The sequence below is a fragment of the Propithecus coquereli genome, unplaced genomic scaffold, assembly GCF_000956105.1.
Source record: "Propithecus coquereli isolate 6110/MARCELLA unplaced genomic scaffold, Pcoq_1.0 Scaffold324, whole genome shotgun sequence".
Classification (NCBI taxonomy): Eukaryota; Metazoa; Chordata; class Mammalia; order Primates; family Indriidae; genus Propithecus; species Propithecus coquereli.
The window spans coordinates 545505-569878 of NW_012148886.1; the positions used below are offsets into that span (position 1 = coordinate 545505).

Here is a 24374-nt window from a genome sequence, read left to right on the forward strand (position 1 = left end):
CCAGTGCTAATGGGCCAAGATGTGTAAATATTTTATTTTTGTATGAAGCATAAAAACTCTTACTATCTTTGACAATTTAAATATCCTTGACAATTAATTTTGCCCTCAGGAGAGTAAAAATTATAATGAGAATAATGATTTTTTAAGGATGCTAAATAAAATAGTCTTCTTTTATCAAATTATAATATATTTTTCAACTCAATTGCTTTTGGATCTTAAGTAAAATATAAAGACTAGCAGACCTCTGAGGCAGGAACATCCACTTTTGCAATTTTAATATTGCAATCATTCAGGAAATGTAAGTAATTCTCTATCTACTAATGTAGTAACTGCATTTTTAGACCATTTTAATGATCAAAATGGATATAAAAATGTTTAACATTTAAAATTTTAAGAATCCATTAGAAAGTTTGGCCAGATAGCTATGTATTCATTATCGATATGTGAATAGACATAATAAAACTCACAAGTCTAATTCTTACTAATAGAAGAAGAAGAAATCTTAAAGAAATACTAAATTTTCATATAATATCAAGCAGATACATCTTCAAATGCTATAGAACAAATTTTTCATTTTTCCTTGTTTATGTATTTTTATGATATCTTTTAATCAATTTGTTAAAGTCTGATTTATTGGAAACACTAATTCTGGAGCATTGTGGTATTATGTTAGTGCTTTAATATTATAGAAGCTTTCACTCATTGTCTGAGACATACTGAAAGTATGTGTTTGAAACTTAAGAACTTGAGACCATATTTCTACAACAGAAAAATTAATTTGACTGTACCAATTAAACTCTCAGGCTCAAGAGCAATTGGGATAAATAGAAACCACACATAGACTAAGCTTGGAGTATAAGACTACCATGCTTCGGGCTAAGCAACTTGTTGAAAGCTACTATTTTTGAATTGGGAAGAAAAGTTTGTGTGTTTTTGTTTATTTTCTCATCATAGGCAAATACAGAGAGGAAAATTAGCAATTCATTTATTACAGCTCAATCACAGCAATTATAACTCGATTGTGAAAATACTGCTTTTAGTAAATTAAGAAGACAGAAGACATATAGTAATTATCACATTCCTTGATTTAACTTTGAACAACTAAGCATTCAAGTCTATCAATTGATTACATACCTCCATAATGCTGCATAGACAACTGCTAAGGTGATCAAGGCCAAGCAAGAAAGTCCACTGCCTACTATTAGGGTAACTGAAGGTGTACCAGAGGATTCCATGATCTGCAAATTAAACGAAACAAATGAAAAAAGAAAGAGAAATTTTTAAGAGAATAAATTAAAAGAACTTCTAAACTCAGCACAACTAACCTATCACTCAAAAATAGCCCATATATACAGTTGTTATAGTTACCAGATAATTACCCATGAATCCACTCTTTTCGCATATTCTCAACCTCCAAAATTACTAAATCTAGCTTCCCTATTTCTCCTACTGTGGAGTAATAAAGTCCTTAGAGACTTAAATGCTTTGATTACCCACTTACAGATTTCTAAAATAAAGACCTAAAGGTACAACTTGGTCAAAATTCACATGCTAATTTTTTTCTAGCTAAAATTTGAAACAGCATTCATTTTTCTTCAACTAACTACAGTTCAGTCATTTCACAATACGATTTTTAGTAAAATTTATCTTGATCCTCCCATTTGCAACTCATTATGTTACCCAAATCTGGTACATAACATTGAAAATATTTCAAACTTTTTGACTTTTGACAACTTTGTTCTAAGTCAAGTATTCACACATTTAATTTCACTTGCTTGACCTCTGAGAATATAGAAGAAAATCAAAAGTCAAATTTAAGATCTTCAAACACATTTTGTGATTTTTTTTCTATGAACAAAGTATGTGGAGATAGTTTTCACATTGCCACTATCAGTCCCTAAACACATGACCTTGAAAAATCAGCCTTATATCTTTTAAAACACATAGGAAGATTACAGGCATTCACTGATCTGAGAGGTTTCTTTCCTTGGACACTAAGGTGACATTAACTAATGAAATCTGTTGGTTTTCATACTGTCAGTATAGAAGTTTGAAGTAATACACTTTAAGATTAAGTGTGTTCTAAACCCTTAGATATGCACATTAAATTACATTAAGTATTTTTTGTCATCAAAATAAGTAAGAAGAGTGATGCTGATTCAGGCCAAATTTAGGCAGAAAGTCACATTTACCTGAATAATTACTTTTCAGTATTTCAAATTTTTTTCTATTTTCTCAAGATACATTTGATAAGAATATTATTTTTCTTTTAAGCAGTTCTATTCAGTTGTCTCTTTCAGAAACTACTTTTGAAAAACCTATATACTTTTAAGATATGATTTCACAGTTGCTGACAGCCATGCTTTCATGAAAACTTCATTTGATTATATACATATACATATATATGTGTGTGTATATATATATGTGTGTATATATATATATATGTATATATATATATACATATTTTCCAAGGACATCCTCAGAAAACCTGTACAGAAAATATTCAATGCAGATAAGCAATGTGTTTGGCTATAGTGTCTAGGGTCTTCATTCTACTGCTAACAGTATTCTCACAGATTCCCCAGAACAGCTTTCCAGCTTTAAAATAAAGGTTGAGTCGGCAATTATTTTTATTTGAAAGTTTGCAACATATTGGTAATATGATTGAAGTACATCTTCAAAACTATACTGCAGAAATTTCAAGTTAGAAGACATAAAATTGAGTAGAATTTAGTTACAGCATACCAACTAGAATTCATTCCACCAAGCTACTGTAGCTAAGGAGGAGACGAACCCGTTTTTGCCACCCTGCAACATTTTGCATTTCCCCATTTAAAATGCAGTTCCCTGGAGAAACACTCGCCACAATGTCCCTGCCTTTGCATTAAAGCCGTGTTTTCCCTTTGTTACTTACTATTTCTCTAGGTTGCTGAGCCAAAATGGCGAAGGTAGAGAGACGATCACATAAGCATTTCGTATGGGATGCATCGGTAAGCACAGTTTTACATCCCTGGGTGGACCACGTTCCCAAAGATTCGTTCCTGCAAAGGGGGGTTGGGGGGAGATCGGGATAAATACGCCTGACAGCCAAATCCGTAAAGAAGAAAATGCAGTTTAATTGAGAGAATCGTCTACTGTAATTCCCGTACAGGAAAAAAAAAAAATCTACTTGTTGTTGAACAGGACGTAATTTAGATGCATCTCCAGTAAGGCAAAGCAAGAGTGGGAAAAAGCAAGCAGGCGGCGGTGCGGCGTGCAGAGAGCTGTCCAGCGCCGGAGGTGCTGAAACCAGGACTAGCTCTGTCCAGCCCTCTGCGAGGAACAGCAGCGGCAGCGGCGGCGGCGGCAGCAGGAGCAGCCGCCAGAGCGTTGGCAGCCACTTCCTATGCTCATCGGATCGTTTCAAACACTCAGGGTGTAAAGAAGCTTTTCATATTTTCATACCAGCTCTGATTCCAGGTCCATATTTTGGGCCGTAAATGCTGGCTTTTAAAATGCGGATTTCTCTGAAAAGCCTGCCTAAAAGGTTACATAGCTTGGGTTGGGTGATAGGATCTTCTCCGCTGCTGGTTAGGGATTTTTCCTCCCTTTAGAATAGCTGCTGTGAAAATTTCACCCTGGAAACGGGAAGCAGCAGCAGCGGCATCAGCTGGTTCCGACTCTCATTGCCTTTGCCTGGTATCCAGGGGAGGGGTGGGTTTCAGATATAAGCTTCCTACTCCACACTTCTCTCGGCCCAACTCGACTCTGAAGCCCTTGATATTTCTTCTCCCCACACGCCTCTTTGCCCTGGGGCAGAAACATTAAGCTAACCCAAAGTCCAACAGAACATTTAGAGGAATAACCCCACCCCAAAGTCCACTAGGAGGGGGGAAGAGAGCCTGGTTCAATTTTCTCTTTGGTGTAGCCATTTAAAATGCTAAAGCATATGGTTTATTTCCCACCCCAGCAGAACAATAAAAATGGTATCAACCTACATCTTCTTAGTGGGGGGGGGAAAGATGGGGGAGAACCTTACACCCCCAGCTGAACTACTCTACAGGAGGAGAGAGGAAGGAAAAAGAAAAAAAGCTATAGAGCTCAACCAATCAACTTTATTATCATTACACGTGTTCAGTACTGAATGCACCAATTGTCACCTCCCCTCCCCCAGGCATGGAATCTCTCCATCTAGCAAACCTCTGTGTGTGTGTGTGTGTGTGCGTGTGTGTAAATTTCAAACGAAGTTACTATCTGTGTTAAAAAATGACTCCAAAACTCAAAGAGAAAAATATAAGGTTTGATGTTAATTTTGATATGGTACTTTTGATTTTTGCCTCCTCCATCTCTAAATGCCTGAAGCTATTGGATTAAATATGCATGCAGTGTATTTCAGAGAGATTCAATGAGAGAGGCTTCTCTGTGACAGTTGGACTTCCAAGTTGAGCTACAGAATATAATTTACACTATCTCTTTTTGGTATCTACCAGCAATATTTTTTATTATTTATGATTTGATGTCATTAATATTCATGACTCAATATACTCTTAATTACAACTTCTTTTAAGAAGGAATACATGTATTTGGGGAGAGTTAGATAAAAATTATACTCAACTTTACCCAAGTACTTATAAGTATTAGCCATTTCAAAATTGGTTAGTGCTCTTTTCTTTCTCATGATGTCATGCAACCATGTCATTAAAAAAAAAGTTGGTTATACTTTCAACTGCAATAGTATTAAATTCCAATTCTACCTAATCATAGCAGCACATCAATTTATTTCATTAGCTGTCTGCCTCTTATCTTCTTGTGACAAACAGTTAAGGCCAAATGGAAAGCATTTATCTCACCTGATCAAAGTTTAAAGAAGAAAGATACACTTAAAAGAATCTGACATGTTTTAAAACATAACATCTGCATTATTCATCCTGGACAGCAGCTTTCCTTTAATGTAGTGTCAATGCTTTCAAAATGGAGTCCAGTACTTACACTTTCCACATTATGTAGATATGCCCAATAAACCAATTTGGTATTTTAACAGGAAAAAAACTTCATTGTAAGACCTCATATAAGACAAAGTTATATATTTATATCCATGTAATGAGCATTTATTTGATCTTAGCATCACTGAATTTTGGATGTCAGTTATAAAGTTTATATTCAATATAATGTTGCTAGACTCTGAAGACCATATAAATCTATATGATATATTTAGAAAAGTGGGTCAGTTTATTTTATTTTGCACAATGATTTCGTTGTTGACCTGGACCAGCCTCAGGCAAAATTGGGAAGTAAGTAACACTGGTCTCCACATTTTAGTCCTTCACTCTTTTCAAGCATGAAATGCTTCTAATCTCACTGGGTCCCTTTTCATGCATACCTTCCTGAGGTTATACCACCTCTGTCCTTACCTTTCTTCACAACTATTATCCCTTTGTTGACTTTATCTGATTAAACTAATATATAATAATATGTGAATGGCTGGGTGCAGCTTAATGTACTCTTTTCAATTTAAAAGGTTTATAATAGAAAGTAATGCGTCTGATAGAACACCAGAATCTGGAGCAGGTGAGTAGGAGAGGAAATCTTGAAAGGTGAGTGGATAACTACCAAATTCTGCATTTGGTCACTCCCAAGAGATGAGTAAGAAATGTGATGCCATTCTGAGGCCAAAATTTATATTGTTTCATAAAACTCTTGATATTTAAAAATAAGTTAATCTCATAAATTAGTTTTTTCCATCAGTAGCATACACATAACTATTATTACAAGCCCTATAATATGAGTTGTCTGTATTTTCACACTTTTCATAGCTTATTCCTACTGCACAGAATTCTTTGAAAGCATGGTACATGTGTGTCATTGATTTCAGGGAGATCTTGTAAAGTAAACTGGTATGTGTTAGAGCAAAGGTGAAGCAAGACAGCTTCCCCATTCTGCACAGAGCAAGGTTTTTAAACATGTGGACTATTCCAGCAGTCACATTATTCTTCCAATGTCATAGTTTTGCATGTTATAATAAATGGTATATCTGTGAATTACTCTTAGTTATTAAGTCTGGATTGTCATCAATAGGGCAAACAAATACAGTGAATATAAGTATGCAAATTAAAGATATAAGAATAACAGACTGATGGTGTCAAAAGCAAACACAGAATGATGATACAGGCATTACATTATACTGAAAATCATATATTTCCTTTTTATGGTGTCTTTTCTGGGCCTTAAGTCATTTTTTTTTCAAATAGATTTCAAGCATAACTATGCCTGAATACTCTACGTTGGCTACACCTACATTCACCCATGTTACTTGTCATCTGTATCTCTTCTCCTTCTTCCTATTACTGTATTAGGGCTAAAGAGTCTGCCTGTCCCAAGTATGCAAAAGTATGTATCCAGAAACACAGAATTCTGTGAAAATATGATGCAAAATTTATTAATGTCTAGCTTAATATTTATTTGAGGCATTTCCCCAGTTTCCTAGGAGTCAACATGGTTTCTTTTGGGATCTGAATATTTAGTTGAGATTTTGGTTTCACACAGTTTTAAATAATAAAGCATGTGCACACATTCTCTGGATTTAAAATTAAATGGAAAATTATCTGCTTCTATGAAAAGCTGCTTAGTAAAAAAAACTGATAGCAAAAATTTATAGTGACACATATCAAAATTATATCAAGAAATCATACTTTTTTAAATTTCAGAATATTACAACGGTACAAATGTTTTGGCTACATGAATTCCTTTTTATAGTTTGAGTCAAAGGTATAAGTGTGCCCATCACTAGATAGTGTGCATCGTACTTAATGTTTCAAAATACCAATACCACTAGATATTCCACTTCAATCAGTCTTCTACAAGACTGTCTACTCTGCTTCATAATAAATCAGTATGTGAGTTATTTATTATGAATAAGTAATGCACTTTAGGAAGTTTATTAACTCTTATGATATTGAGCCCATTTTTTCAAAATCAAAATTGCTACAGCACAACTTTTTAAAAAATTTTATGCACAATTTCTGGCTACCCTGTCCTCATGTCGTAAGCTAACTAAAAGGAAGTAATTGCTTTCCAATCTCAACAGTAGTTAATTTCTAAGAACTGGGTGAAACTATATTATTTTAATGCATATGTTATACTCAAATGACGATGTATATATGGCTCTTGGTGTAAATTATTCTCATATTACAGAGAGTTTTGGAGTACAGATGAGAAAATATTCTCAATTTTGAATAGAAACAGTCTTCGAGGGTAATCTCTACTTTTCAGGGTATTGCAAATATTGAGAACACTGTTATCTCCAGCAACTGTTACTATGTCAAAATATGGTGAATCATAAAATTAGAAAGTTTTGCTAGAAGCAACCTTAGTGATCATCTAGCCCATTGGTTTTCAACACTTGTGGTACATTAGAATTACCTGAAGAGCTTTAAAAATTAAACCCTGGGGTAGTGCTTCATCATTATTACTTTTTTAAATGCCCCCCAGATGATTCTAGTGTGCAGTCAGGGTTGAGAACCACTGATCTATTCCAACCACTTAGTTTTATAGATAAGGAAAGAAAAAGTGCAGTGAATTTATGAAACTTGTTTTAGGTCTCAGAGTGAGAAGCAAAGCTGGTCTTTTCATGTAGATCGAGACTAGGGATTTTATTAAATGCTAAGTTCTTATTGTAATCTGTTTTAAGACAATGTACTGAACATGTCCTATGAAGTTATAAGATCAGATCTTTATATAGTAAATATGTATATTTTACTGTGAAAGAGTAATACCACCAAAAGACATATATACATACTTTATTCATTGGGATAAGATTGAGAAGCAGGTACTTTCTCACCACCAGGAAGAACGCCTGTCACCCATCATGCTAGGCATGGAATTAATAGTGGCCCCTGCATCCCATAATACCAGATTCTAATTTGGATCTAAAAATAAACTAGTTCCAGGAATACTCTACATTTATATCTTCCCACACTCCTTTGTGCCTGTTAATGCTTTCCATTCAACATTATTATTAATATTATCAATATTAATTGCTAAATTCACCTTACCTTCTTTATTTATAAATTTAACACTTTCCATGCCATATTAGAATATCTGTGATTTTGAGAACTATATCTTGTTGATTTTTGATCCCTGACAGACTGCTTTTCACTTAGTAAGGACTTAATGATAAATGTTCAGTTAATGCAATGATTTTCTTGCATTTCAATGGATGACTTTTAATACTGAGCTTGATCCAGACAAATTGTCTCAGCTCTAATTCATTTGCTGTCCTTTAGGATATAGCAGGCATGCAATCTGAAGAGTATCAGTGGATCTTAGTAGGTTCATCTATTTGCTTTTGGTCTTCAAATATCATTCGATGATGAACCCTGAAAGGTTCAGCATCCTATGGTGATTATGTTCAATCTAGCAGTGAGGCTTGAGTCTTTACTAGCCAGTCAATATGTATTTAATGAGTGCTTTTCAAATGCCAGATGAGGTAGAAGACACATAAAAAAATAAATAAAGGTAGTTAGCTTCTGAGAGAAGCTGACAATCTGGCTGAAATGACTACACATAATCCAAGAATATGTCTTCTGCTTAATTAGCTGTACAAATTATTCCAGAAAATGCTGTCAGTTCTACCATTCTATTTCAAGCCACCATCATCTCTCGCCTGGATTAATCTCTTCACTGGATTCTTTGTTTCCATTCTTGCCACCCATCCTCAAGTCCAATTTCAAGACAGGAGCCAGAGAGATTTTGTTGACAAATATGTCAGACCAGGTCACTGTGTTAAAAACTGTCAATGGTTCTTCTGGTCTCACTCAGAGTAAAAGAGCCCTTACAATTACCTACAAGGAACTATGCTGTCTGGTTCCTCATCGTCTCTCCACGTTTATCTCCTAACACACTTGTGGTTGCCCATCATCTCCAACCACACTGAGCTCCTTGCTGGGCCCCCTAGACATTTTGTGCAGGCTATTTTCTTGACCTAGAATGCACTCTTCATAGTTATTCACATTGCTTGTTCCCTCTCGTTGTTTAGGCCTGTCTGCCCTTATGTTACCCTCTCAGAGATGTCATCACTGACTACCCAGTGAAAGATAGTAATTCCCCATCTTTGGTTACTTACTACTACTTTTGGTAGTAAGTCAAAAATGGCCACACATTATATATAACTCTTCCCATCAAGAGATGGAGTCTATTTCCTTTTCCTTTAAATCTGGGTATGCCTTGTGGCTTGATTTGATTAGAAAATGCATTGAAAGGATGCGTGACTTCTGAGCCTACATCTCAAGAGATCTTATAGTTTCCACTCTCATCAACTTGAAATGCTGCTATTATGTAAGGTAGCCCAGGACAGCCTCACTAAGGGAGAGGCACTGGCATCCACCACCAGGCATGTGAATGAGGCCATATCAACACATTCAGCTCCACGATGAACTGCTAGATGGCAGCCTTGTGGGTGACATTAATTGAGACTAGTAGAAGAACTAACCACCTGAGCTTGACTCAATAGCTGAACCTCAGAATTATGAGCAAATAAAAATGGCTGTTGTTTTAAGCCATGGGATTTGAAGTGGTTTGTTATATAATAATTTATACACTATCTAAGCACTTCCCACATGCCCTTTTCTCTTACTCTGACCTGTTGTTGCTTATAGCATTTATCACATCTGATGTATTATATATATGTTTTTTTCTATTTGTTTTTTGACTGTCTTTGCTCACTAGAATGTAAGTATTGTGAGGACAGGTATATTGTTATGTTCACTTTTGTATTCCCTGATTCCAAAATAGTGCTTGACACATAGTAAGTGCTTAATAAATATTTGTTGAATGAATACCTGGTAAAGATTTTGATTTTATATAGGTGGACTTTCCTACATCATTCATTCATTCATTTATTCAAAAATATTTATTCATCATCAAATATGATGCAGCCACGGTGCTAGGTTATTTTGTGGACATGTTAGATTTCCACTTTGCCTTTCTGAGCCTGAGAGCTTCAGTGGAAATTATCTTGCAGGTGTAGTGTTACTGCTTCTTTGTCATAAAATACACATAAAAACCAACAATATGTCACTCTTGAGGTCACTGCACATTATTTATAAGAATAGTAGTTTTATTGCCAGTAACATCTTTTTTCTTGGTGTTTTAAATGGAAAACAGAGTAAAAAGGAGTATGATAAGTAATAACATTAAGGAAGTCAATCTACTGAGTTATAAATATGTATAAGTATCTTCATAACAATTTATTAATAATTGAAGGTTAAAATATGCTAGCTGCCATCATTAATTAGTCAATAGGCAAATAATAATAATCACACTAATGAAAATAACAGCTAACATTTATTGAGTGTCTACTCAGCATTAGGTGCTATGGCAGATACCTTAAGCATATTTTTAAATTATTGAACTAAATACCAAGGTAGATATTATTATTTTCTCTAGATAAAAATTGAGAAAAGTGGAGCTTCTGTCCCCACCAAGGATCATGAGGACCCTATAGATGAAAGAGCCTGGAGCTGGGGGTTGCCTGGGTATCTCAATCTATGTGATATATCCATGCAAGCCCTGGACTGCGTATCATTGGCATTATTATTTTATGTTTAAAAGAAAGAAATGGAGCCAAGATTTTGACATTCCTAAGGACATTCATTTGGTAAAGGGCTGCTCATTGAGCCCAAGTCTGTTGGACTCCAAGGCAGATTTCTCTCACTCTGTGCTGTCAGTGAGGGGCAGACACAATGAGAGAGCACAGCCAAAGTTAGGATCAGACAGGGAGAGCACTCAGAAGGGGTGAGAGAATACCAAGCATTAACATCTCACAGAAAATAAGTGGGGAGGATTTCATTTAAAAAGTGATTTATCAAAGGTCAAACATGTAAGAGAATAAAAAGATGAGGCTTGAGAACAGTCATTATGGGCATGGGAGAGGCCACTGAGAGACTTTGCGAGAACAATTTTAGTAGAGGGGTCAGGTAGAAATTAGATTGCCAGAAGTTAAAAAAGGAACCTTGAGATATCAAAGAATTTGGCAACAAAAGGAAAAAGACTGCGTGGAAGTCAGATAGCACAGAAAATTATATTTTTGTCAGCTATGTTTTCACTTTGAGGTGGGAATCAGTCTCCTGACACCTTACAATGCAGACCTAAACAGTCCCTGGAGAGATAGATCATGGTGGGATATAGTGATGATGAGACAGAAGTCCCACAATTTGATTCAGAATAATGATGAAAGTGTTAATATTAAAAAGAAGGAGAGAGAGAAAATATCTTCTACTGAAACCACAAGGGGTAAAGCATTATTACTTTCAATAAGATGGAAGAAAATCTAAGAATAATATTTCATTTATATCATTTTAAGCCTTTTTTTACCTCAGAAAATTTCAAAATATTTGTTCAGACCATTAAAAGAAAAAGAATTTGGTATGTACAGGGAAAAAAGAGATAATTTGAGGAATATGGAAGTATAATTTTGAATAGAATTATTATTATTTTTTAAAGATGAATGTTACCATATACATTAGTTAGCTGATGAATTATGTACGATATGTCTAATAAAATAACAAAATACATTTTAGTTCTGAATATTACTAGATTAAGAAAGACTTCCAAAGTTGTTCTTGGGTGGAAGCAGAGGCAAAGCCTAAATTATTATTTTTTTCCTCTCATTTCTTTTCAAAAGACTTTAACATGCCTTGAACATCGAGTGTTAGTTAATCTCAAAATCGCAAAATAATTCATTCTATTTGTATATTTTCTTCCTCAAAAAAACTGTTTGTCTGGGCTAGGAACCAATTTTTAGCCTGATATAATTTGTAGCAGCTGAGATGCACAACCCTCAAAAAGCAGGATTACTGAAATAAAATGGAGTAGATTTAAATATATGTTACTTTCCACACTAGTTTTCAAATAATCTGGACACATGGCCAGTCCTGAGATATGACTAGACCATTGCAAAATTAATTACAAAGGGTATCCAAGATCTCACCAACTTAATACCAATATTCTTATTTCCTGAGTTGGATGGCTTTTGATTCACAAACTTTTTTTAAAGGATTAATCCTAAATGTGATACATATAAAAAATATACATAAAAAAGACTGAAAATACATTAGAAAAAATAATTAAGTGTAGTTGTCTTAGGGGATTGAATTATGGGTATTATTTTTTGTTCCATTATATTTTTTCCACTTTTCCATTATTCTCATATAACTATATTACCTCCACAACCTGAAAAATTCTTTTGAGATTCAAAAAGAAAATTATATGAAATAATATCAAGCTAACATATGGTTATCAGAAGATTAATTCTTTTATAGTCCGTATTTACAGGAAATGAATACTTTCGTAACTTAAACCAAATAGTTCCTTCACCAGAAAACTGAAAGATGTATCTTAAAGAAAAATCTGTATGTCTCTCAAAATGTACATATCTTTATATGTGATTTAGAAATGTATTAATAAGAGAGTTCCAGTATCAAATAGATTCTTTAAGTCTTTTATTTTTGGTTACCAGGTCATTTTGTAGCACATGAAAATTTTCTCTTAAGCTACAGTAGCATCATGGTGCACTGAATAGAATTAACAGTGATTTGGTTCCTAGATTGATGTTTATTTTTATTACCTTCCACTATTTACTAATAAGGTTTAATCTTATGTAATCTCTCCAGATTTATGGCAATAAGGCAGATTTTGCAAGCTGATATTTACCCACCGATTTACAACAGTCATTTCTAAGATTTAACCATTATACTGCAGAAGATTCAGCAAAACAATTTATAAAACAGTGCATAGTCCTAGGAGTACAAGTGAAAGTCAACTGTTTCTCCTGAAAATTTATACTAGATGTCTTGGGAAGAGATTATGAAAATTATGGATTCTTCCATAATTCCTAACACCTCTAAGCCAAATCAATATATTGTTAAATATTATCTACCAAAAATATTTTATAAAACATTTTAATTAGTTCGTAAAATGTCCATCTATGATGCACAACAGTCTTCTAGATGCTAAAACCCTGGCACCAAGATTCTCAACAGCAGAATCACTAAGTAAGCATCTTAGGCAGCTATTGTATTTTACACCTTTTCTCCCCCATTGTTTTTGAGATTATAATTATGGTGAGGCTTGGCTGTAAACTGATTTAGTCATGTTTTGGCATGGGGTCATGGATTTACTGTTTTCTAAGTTAAAAATTCGAGTACATGCCTACAATGCTACCCTAAACTGGAAGAATTGTTCTCAACAATTAACAGTTGAGACATCAAACTGAGACAACAATTAAGGGTTAAGCTTAATTAACTAAAAATTCTGATGCATTATTTCTGGGATGGGGCCAGGAATATGAGATTTTGATATCAGAGTTATTAGTTTCAAGAAACAGAAAATTAAAATCTCGAGTTAATTATACTTCAAAAATGTGATTCATCATTGCTTACACAGAAAAGGCAAAAATGAGGGTTCATTGGACATTTATATAGTTTAAATGACTATTAAGATGATATAATATTCTTAGAACTCTGAAAAAAAGAGTTCTGAGTATTAAAGGAAAGTTTCTACGTTCACTTTCTCAGTGTATTATGTGAAATTTGGGAACCCAGATATTAGTAGATAGGAAATGGAGATGACTGGAGTGGCTGAACAAAGTGTTACTTACTATATGCAAACACTTAGAAATTAAACAAAATGGTCTCTACAAGAAAAACTGCATCCAACTAAAATATAAACTAGTAAAATAACATGTTCACCTCAAACCGAGTGGCTCATAATCATATATTTATTAAACTAACATTAATTTTGCATCAGTTCCAATATCGCTGATTTGAAACTATTGAATTCTTTAGAAACGAATCAATATCTCAGCATTGCAGTGTTCAAAGTGAAAAAGTTCACTCAATAAAAGCCGAGCTGCAAACATTTTGTACCTACTTGATGACAGAGATAAGTGCATTCACCAAATCAAAATTTATAATGATGGCTTCAGTAAATATCAGAGAAAATTTTCTTTTCATCAGGTTTTTTTTCTTCTAATTGAAATTACACTTTGGATTTGCTTGTGATCAGTTTCAAAAGAGCTTGCCAATTTTCCTCCCTTTTATATCATCTGGAGAATCTAGGAAAACAAATATCTTTGTCCTGCATATAGTTTTTAAATTTAATTTAATTTTAAAATCAAAGATGTGGCAATAGGAAATTTGGCTTCTGTTTTATCTGCACCACCCGAGTGCTGGCATCTGGAGGACACCACCAGCATAACCTGGGACTCAGTGTCCCTATTTATAAAATTAGACAGTTGCATGCTCTACCTACCTTATAGGAATGCTGTCTTGATAAAACTGAAGACAATGGATATCCTTGACAATTATTTATTTAGTGGCTATATGGGCCAGGCATTATTAGTGGAAATAATACTTTTTCTACAAAAGTTCTATATAAATGCAATATGGTGTTATTATGATCACATGTATCATGTTTTGACAAGAAAATCACGTCAGAGGGATCATATGACATAAACAAGATTATCCACCAAAGATTATCTCTCTTATGGTGGCACCATAACATTTTCAGGTTTAAGAGAATACCAGAGTCCAGATTTGGAAGACCCTAATTTAAAAGAAAGAAAGTAATTAATGTCCTCCATGAAGAAGAAAAGAAATGGTATGAATTTTCCTTTTATCACTCTAAAGATTTTAGGAAGTGAAAACAGAGCCCTGGATTACCAAACCTCTTTGGGATCACAGAGCCACACAGCCAACAGTTAAAACCATGTATTGTTTTTAATTCATGGGTGGACAGAAAAACATCAAAAGAAAAATTACATACTACCAGAGGGAAGAATCCATGTCATATCTTAGCATGAATTGTCAATGTATGTAATATTCCTATCTTCTAAACATTACCATTACCAAGAAATTATCATTAGAAATCTTCCACTCAGAGTACCCTTTTAGGAAATTATGAGTATTTGAAATAAATGTCCTATGAATGATGGTCAAAAAGAACTATGTATGAAATTCCACAAACGAAGTGATTTCTATGAACTTCTGGCTTCTTGGGAAGTTGAAACTCTCTTTTGTGGGAGGCCATAAATTACCCATTCCCAGAAAACAATAAGATGCTAGGTAGTAAGAATAGAGTGGCAGCTTCTGCTGATAAGAGTTCACAGAGGAAGCATTGTTCTGAGACTCCAGAACACCTGTATCACCCACCTGGCTAGCCAGTCATTTGCCAAGCTACACACTTTTTTTTTTAGCTCCATGACAACCAGACCAGAGAGTAACCGCGGAAAAGCAATGGATGCCTGTGCTTAATTCCTCAATGACAGCACATGCAGAAAGCACAATAAAGAGGTGGGGCTGTCTTTAAATTAATTATGTAACATGGCTGTTTGTTAATTTCAATGCAAGTTGATTTGTAAGTTCTGATATAAAATTTGAAAGAGTAGTATTCTACTATGCATTTATGCGTAGATAAAACTAAGGCTTTTAGATGCTGATTTAGACACCCTAAAATACTAACTTTCATAATTTAGAAAATATGACATTTTGCTTTAATATCATAAATTCAAAAATTTATGTAAAATGCTTTATTGCCTCTCTGTGCTAGGCACAGATCTAGGCACTGGGATTGCAAAGATTAAAGAATAAACATAGTCCCTGTGCTCAAATATAGTGTAGAGACAAATACATAACTTGTTCACCCCAACCCTAATTATGAAAATTCCAAACTCTATAACCCAGTCAGAAATTGTAGGGTGTGGCTAGTGCTCCAGTGATAAAGAGGAGGAGTGCATAAGTTAATTTCTCAAAAAATGTGGCCTTTAAAGAAATACACATTGCCATACATTTCAATAGATGTGCATTCTGTCTATCATGCTGTTACTCCTCTGATACTATTGCTTCTTAAAAAGTTAATAAGGCAAGCGGTGAAAATTCTTGGTTGAAGGACAGCACTGAACCTCAATGGCACAATTAACATTTTAATGAGCAGTCAAGGCCTTTTCTGTGTTTTGGATCTCAACCATGTGTCTCCTGAGTAGATCTCAATCTGTTGAGTGAATGAGGTGATTCTGTCTCAGTGAGACTTTAAACAAGAGATCACATAGGCCACAGTTTCACCTTGCCTTTGCTCTCTCCTTTGTTAAGGAAGTTCACTTATCTTCGAATGTGCCGTGTCAGAGTCCAGCAACCAGTTTTCAGCTCTGGTTTCTTTTCTAGCATGCACAAAAACTGTACGCACAACACTCAAAATCCAGGAGTGGCTAATTTTCAGTAACTGACCAAGTAATTGCAAGTTCCCCTCATTTGCAAGGTGCAGTGGGCTAACTGCTATTTGGGGACTCAACAATTTTCAGAAGAAGCATTGGATAATGCTTGTAATTCAATTATTTGCAAATCAAACTTTGCCTACTACACCAAAGGTACTAAACTTCTTCGTTGGAGACAAGTTTGAAGGTCATTAAAAAGCTATTTGTTTTGAGGTTTCAGAAAATAAAGCCTCTAAAAAAAATGTTCTAATGGATAGAAAACCACTTTTATTTTCAGATAAAATTTCTGAAAAAACATTAAAAATCAATCTACTTATTTTCATTACTAGGCCAAAAGAAAAAGAAAACTGTCATGAGAAAAATTCCCGTGGGAAAGTTTCAAGCATCTTAAAAATGAGGCTTATAATGGAAAAGCTTTCTCTGTCATAATTAATATAGCATCACTAATATAGCTTCTTCTCCTGTCTTCATCTCTCATTTCTGACTACTGCAGACCCATTACTATTATGCACATTATGCACATAGCATAAGATATGTTATATTATTATTAGATAAAGAGTGTAGAATCTCAGGGAATTTTAACACTGATTTCTTGGTGATAAGAATGTATAGCTCAAGTTTTCCCTAAAGAAGATGTGACCATTAATAATACACATAGATATTGAAGTAGTTCAACCACTACTTTAAATTTTGCTTATGATTTAATCATAAAACCAAGGACACCATGCACATTTATTTACCTCTCAGTTACATAATCTTTTAGTAAAGTTGCAAACTCCACTTGTGTTCCTCATGTCCTTCAGTAATTTTGTTTTTCTCTTAACCACAGTCAAGGATATATAATTTTTTAAAGTTAAAACATAGAAATGTCTGCCATATTTAGTTGATTGGTATTACAAAGAGTAGTTCTCATATGGTATCTGTCACTGATGTAAAGTTCATCAGGAAAAGAGGACTCCAAGTCCTCCCAAAATTATCAGACATCGACATAATGTTCCATGACGTAAACAACCTATTTTTGTGGCTGACTATCTAAGATAACGTAGAGAAATCCCAGGAAGTCAGAAATTTTCCTATTGAGGATAGATTTAGAAAGACTGGTATGAAGACTGTTTATTCTCAGAGAGACATATAAAATTTACTTGGCTAATAGTACAATTTCCAACTTTGCAATTTGAAGACAAAGAGACAAATTATCTATGTTCAAATTTCACTAATTCAAGCCACTTGATGTATTCTCAATGTCCTGGAGTTTAACTATGGCCAACCCGAGATAGATTCATTTAAAAAATAGCCCTGGGAAATACAATAACTACATCCTGAAGTAAGTAGTTTTAGATTACTAAGGTGGCTTCTGTACCTTTTAACATGTGAGAGAAATGCTGATAGAAACTCATGGTATGACCAAGTGAGAGTGATGATATTTCATGAACTAAATGAAGTTTTGATAAAATATTTAAGAACTCAGTAGATATACAAAAAACCCATTGTGTGTGACTCCACAAATTCTCATTGGCTCTAATTTTGTCTCGTGACTGCAACTTTCCATCTCTTCCTTAGCTATTTTATCTAATTAGGCTCCTTTTGCTATCAGACTTGCAGAACAAAGCTTGCTATAAAAACATACCAATTCCCTATGGAAAGACAAGCACAAATAATAGGAACAGGAGGAAGAACTTGCTTTTTGAGTCTGCCATGTATATTCCAGTAGTTCAGTGTGATTTCTTTTAGGTTGTGAATGTAGATGGCCTTAAGATAATTTATTTCTTCATATTCATGCAGATGATTTTCTTTCATATCTCACATGACAAGATAGAAAAGACTGTTGTTCACAGTTATTCAGCTTCTCTTCTCCCTCTTCCCGGAAAGCCAAAATACAGACTGAAGTGATTCCTCTTTATATATCTACACTGGGACATAATCTATAATGTATATAAAATTCTGATGTGAATGCGACATTAGAGATGCAAAAATTTTACAGATGGAGTCTAAGATTGGGCTTTTATTTAAAATATGAGTAGCTTCTTTGGGTACTAGAATCAGTCCTGCCATTAATGGGTTCTACATATTCAACCATACACCGTTAAGGACCACTTTGGAGGAAAGGTTTCATATTAATATAACAATGACTTCTTCCTTTTGCAATGTAAGGCTTGAAAACTTTGATCTTTGTTTTCAGATGCAGGTAGGGTTTTTACATGTTCACTCGAAGATATTAATGTTATGTGCCAAAAGAAGTATCACTCAAGACTTTCCCCTGGATACCAGAGGGCCTTGCATCCCTGTTGAGAGTGATGTGTTCTGAGCCAAACTCTCCGTCACCTATACCATACCCACTTCATTCTTGTTAAAACTAAATACCTATCTGTCTAAAGGGGTACGAAAAAAAGTGCTACAGTCATATTACTGTTAATTCTGCTGGGTTCAGATCTTACTCTCAGATATACATCAAGTAGGACTCCAGGACAGAAAGGTTTTCCCTTTGCTGGCCAAGGGGGTCAGGGGGCTGCGAAGAAAAGCAAATCAAGGTTTTTAATCATCCCAGCAGCACAAGGGAGAGAACACACTAACACCACATCACCCACCTCCCACGGCATCATTCAGGAAAACCTAAGTTCCTGCTGGACCAGAACTGAGGATGTGCTGCAGCCAATGGAACTGGACAATGCTCTGCTTCCTCTCCTTGCAGCCAGGCCACCTTGAACAGAGCACTGCATTCCTGCTGTATCACCCAGCCTTCCTCGCCAGCCATGTTACTGAACTATAGATAATTTATGACTGCAACGCTCAGGAATAAGGGACAGAAAAACAGATGCTCAAAGCTGGGTTTTGCTAGTTTTATTCTGTGTGTTGCCCATAGTTTCATAAAAATCTTTTTCTTCCCCCCTACAAGTTTTATTTGCAGACGTATCTCAGAGACTTGTGAGTGAAAAGGCCAGTCTGTATTTCAGATGTCACCTTCAGTATGAGTACTGATAAGACCCCTCTGCTTCTTGGTGACTGCTGCCAGGACTCAGGCCCAGCATCCAGACTGCTGCCCTGTCTCCGAGGTTATCTTTAGGAGGCCCCCTGCCGGATGAGGCATCTATCTGTACCACCCACACAGACTCAGAGAAGCTAAAGATTCCCTCTTCTCACAGTCATTCAGCTGGACTGGATCCAGAGTGGCAGAAAGGTGTTTTGATGATTTATATATCCCTATTGTTTTAGGAATAGGACTCGTGTCCCTTAAGTGTCTTTCCCATTTTTCCTCTATAAGTTCCTTTACAGTTTCTGGACAAAGACAGGCTTCAGGTAGAAGGGGATTGGGTAGGCAATTTTGTGCCGTCTTCATCTCCAAACCTGAAGGCATGCAGTTCCTCTGTTTATCAAGATTGACAGCTGATTTCTTCATCCCACTGAAGACCACCATTTAAATAAACATGAAAGCCACTGGGACCGTGTATCTCTGAAAGCTAATCACTGTGGCAATACGATCAATGAGAGGGCTTTTTCTAGATATTCTGTCCAAGCAGATTCTTTCTGCCCCAGCACTCTGTGTGACTGTTTCTAGGGCTTTCTAGGCTATTTTTCTGTCTTCGGATATAAATCCATGGGGCTGCATTTTATGTGTTCTTGGAATGGCTTTACTCTGGGGACATCCCAATGTTCTCTCTCCTCTGGAGTCTCACAGTGGACTCCTTGGTTCTGGACTTTTACGCAGTCCTAGTTTGATCTATAGGCGTTGCTCAGAATGTCTAGCTCAGCCTTACTTACATTTGCCCTCCCTTTTCCCTGGGCCAATGGCATTAAAATTACCTTCTAATAACCTCAACAAGGCCCTGTGGGTGATTCTCTTAACAAGGTGTTAAAAGCCCTTCAAATCACATTACTTAGTTTCTTGTTAGGAACCTTGATCCAGAATCAGACTTAAGTAAATTTTCTCCCTAATTCTCATATTCAAATGCAAATGACCTCAGGCAGTAGTCTTTGGAGATGGAAACTAGTTCTGTTTAGGCTCATTAGAGTCTCTCAACCAAATAGATTCTTTAGCCAGAGTCTTCCATACATCTGTCCATTTAAATAAAGTGTCTACTATTGTTATACATTTAATAGGACTTTGGGGAGATGAAAAAGATATTGTGTCACCACATTATAATATTTAAAATACAGTCAGTATTTAGTAGCAGCCTAAAAATATGCTGGGCAGAATATAGATTTATTTAGGTTATAATCTCCTTTCTCAGTGGAAAATTTTGAAAATAATCTTTGTGTTCTAAAAAATAGTCAAGGTAGATATATCAGTTTAGGAGATTTAAATTTATTTTAACAATCTAGGTGAACTGTGAAAAAGATTAAAGGGGTTAGCAATATTCTGCTTGAGGATTATTAGGGCCTAAGAAATTTATTTCATTGTGTGAAAGACAGCTACCCACATTTCTCTCCCTTTGACAAGAAGCTGGAGAAATTTTGTTTTAACTATGGGAGGAAGTCTTATAAGCCATAAGAATATTATTATGAGAGAATGGACTAAGCCATAACTAATAGGCTCTGGAATGTTTTTTTTTTCCTCCCCCAAATCTTTGAAATATTTCTAATGAGAAGTGTGGTGAAAGGCTACATTAGATCTGTTTTAGGTCTCATAACTCTTTATTTAAGCAAAAAGCTTGAATTTAGTTAATATTTTCCTGAAAAGAAAATACATAACTTTTGAAAGCAATGGACATTTCATAAGACAAAAAGATTGAATTATATATAGATATAGCTATACATAAACACATATTTATATGTTTTTGTTCATTTTTTCATTTTTTTTCTTCTTCCTTTTGTAAGGCTAGTAGTAAGAAAAAAGGAAATGGGAAGAACCAGGATTTATATTTTCTCTCCTTTTTAACATTTTATTTTGAAATAATTTCAGACATAAAAAGTTGTAAAAATAGTACACAGAAGGGTATACTCCTCTTCCAGCTTTTCTTATATGTTAATAGGAAATAAGCATAGTATAATTAATGTCATGAAATTAACATTAGCACATACTATTAACTAATTTCCAATTTTATTCAAAATCCAATTGTACCTCTAATGTCCTTTTGTGATCCAGCATCCAACCCAGGGTCCTGCTCTGCATTTAATTGTCTTATCTTCTGAGTCTCCAATCTCGGACAATTCTCAGTCATTGTTTTTCGTGACCTTGACAATTTTGAAGAATATTGACTTATTTTGTAGAATGTCCTTGAATTTAGGTCTGTGTGTGTTTTCTCAAGAGTAGACTCAAGTCATACATTTTTTCGGGGATATCACAAAAGTGATGTTTTGCCTTTCTTTGTACATAATGTCAGGATATACTTGATATATGTAAGTCTTATTCCTGGCCATGTCGGCTCTGATCACTTGGTTAAGGTTACATTTGCCAGGTTTCCCCACTTTTTCCATTTGTAATTAATAAGTGTCTTTCGGGGAGATGTGTTTTCTTTTGAGAATATGAGCTCTTCTAGAAATTGAGACATGGGCGATTCTGGGGACCTCTTACATGGATAGGAAGCTTCTTATTCCTACATTACACTAAGTATGCTTCCAAGTCATCTCCCCACAGCCCCATTGGAGAGTGTTCATCTTAATTTTAAACCTAAGCAGAATTTGGGAGTCAAGTCTGTACAGCTAATGTCATCAGCCTGGCTGTTGTTTTAGTCACTTTGTTGGTTGACTTTTGCCAGAAATTCCTTCCATTAGTATAGTACAGCTCTTAGATGCATTGCTTGCCCCAACAATATAAAGGCAGCTTTTGCCTAGTAGAAAAATAAAACAGATCTGAATCAGCAGGGACAGAGGATGCTTTAACTCCACACCAACGTGTCAAGCAGCCCTTATTGTAATACTCAAGGGCTGTTGAGAACCCGTATCAGGTACGTGTAGTCATTTATTACTAAGCGGAGGCCCCAGTGCAACATCACTTCCAACTGACAATTGGGACAAAAAGGGAATTAAAAAAAGAGTTTTCAAATCCATCATGCATATTCATGTCTCTGTGTACCTTTGCCAATGCTGTTCTTTCTTCTCCTCCACCCCTGCATAACATGTTCTTCCTTGGTGCAGGTCAGATGACCTCTCCTCTACGAAACTTTTCTTAATATTTTACACCCAGAGCTGCCAAGAAACCTTTGTGTCCTGATAGCCATTTTTTTCATGTCATTTATAAATAGCATATTGTACAGAGGTTAGTTATCAAGGTAGCTTTCTCCCCTACTCAATTTTTAGGTCCTTAACACTGGAGACCATAGTATTCTACTTGGAATCACAATATATAGCTATGAACATGTTGGGTGGTAAATGGAAGTTCATTGAGCAAATGAGGTACAAACTTCAAAAACAGTAAAACTGAATGCTATACCACATTCTCTCTATTGATATATTTATTGATCCATCTATCTAATCTAGCTTTACCGTGCTGGTTACGGAAAGATTTAAGGTGGCATTTAAACCTACACAATAAAAGATAAAAATAGTATTAAATGAAAATAGATATGAACAAGTGTGGATAGGAGGAAAGAACCAGGAGTGTATCAAGCAAAATACATGTTGTACTGTTCTGTACTTTTGCTAGAGATGAGGTCTAAATAAAGCCTTGCAATAAATATGAAAAAATAGTTCCCAAAATGTCAGAAAACCCATGGGACCATACTGTATAGCCACAAAATGTTCTGTGGGATGATTTCTTTACCCAAAAGCTAATATATGACAAATATTAATTTCTAGAAACAAAACAAAGGAATAATCCTGAATCGTGCAAAAGTAGTTCATGATTGCCAATCAAAGTTTACTGAAGCAAAGTAGAAACCAATCTCCTGTTTATATTTGTGATTTTGGAACAAAGCTCCCTAGGAACTAGAGCAATAGGTAGGCTACCCATAAAGTAAATATGTAAAAGTTAAACACAAATTAATTCTCCTACTTATTGGATTTTCTCATTTCTAGAATTTATTTAGGGAAGAAAATCATGCTCGTTTGAAAGCTTTCTGAGGCAGAGTGGGGAGAGTGAGATATGAACAAATAACTCAGTTTGTTCATGTGCGCGCATTTTAATTTTGTGCTAAGTATTCACAGTCATCACAAAATAAAGTAACTTCTCTATGAAATGAATACTTCATCTATAGCTTGCACCTACTCATGTATCTCTTTAGATTAGTGGGTTAAACTGAAACATTATTTAATCATATTACACGAACACTTTTGTCAAGCTATGCATCAGCTTTGTTACAAAAGAAAATATCATTTTTTTCCTTTCACTCCGTTGTAAATTTAAAACTAAAATAACGTCTGCAACCTCCCACCATCTCTTTACTGCTGCAAAGAGGCATCTCAGGCCCACAGATCGAGAAAGTTCTAAAATAAGCAAGATGAAAGCTGGTTTTGACTTGCTGATAAAGGTTACATGCAAAGACCCTTGGTCAAATGGTATCCATTTCTTTTTTCTGACACATTAAGTTTTCTTACCAAACCAGTAGTTTCATTGTCTGCAATGGGATTTGAAGTAGAAATAACTGGCCAATTAAATATTTCGAATATTCTGCCTACCAAATCAAGGAAGGAGCAGGACAATCAAGTAGCGCAATTTATAAACGTTCATTAGTGTGGAGGAATAAAAGAAAAGGGCATATTCCTTAAACCTTAAAATCATTTTGAAAATACTATAAATTAGCTCTTTTGTTAGGTCATCTTTTGAAAACTTCAGTGCTCCACATAAAATGAGAACTCGAAATAGTGTGGTCTGAATTATTCTTAAATAAAAAGTCTTGCGTTTCTCCCATTTCAGGCTAAATTAACTTGTGCATCCACTTTAATTTTTTAAATGTAGTTCTGTGTAATTTATGTTTTCCCAAATTCAGCAAAGCTAATTAGAGGGCAATATTGAAAAAGGCCATCATAAAGCATGTTTCACAGGCAAATAAGCAACAAAAATGAGTTTTGATGCTTTTTCAAATGCTGTATTGTTCAAAGTGAGGTTACGGTAACCTTATTTGATTTCCTGCAAATTCATTATGTTAATACTGAAAATTAATTGTACTCTTACGTCAGAATTTACAGAGGTCAGCAAATATTAAACTTCTTTTATATTTTAAAAAGAGGAGAAAAATAAGTCCACTGAATCAGATAA

The 24374-nt window shown here is 35.0% G+C and overlaps 1 protein-coding gene across 1 annotated transcript in view; it reads right to left on the bottom strand.

Moving 5' to 3' along the window:
* The window catches only part of ADGRB3 (adhesion G protein-coupled receptor B3), an 871792-nt gene that overhangs the window by 167671 nt on the left and 679747 nt on the right, over nucleotides 1-24374 (bottom strand). Inside the window, 2 exon segments of the mRNA XM_012650418.1 lie at nucleotides 1103-1238; nucleotides 2915-3041. Of these exon segments, the coding sequence (XP_012505872.1) occupies nucleotides 1103-1238; nucleotides 2915-3041 (263 nt within the window).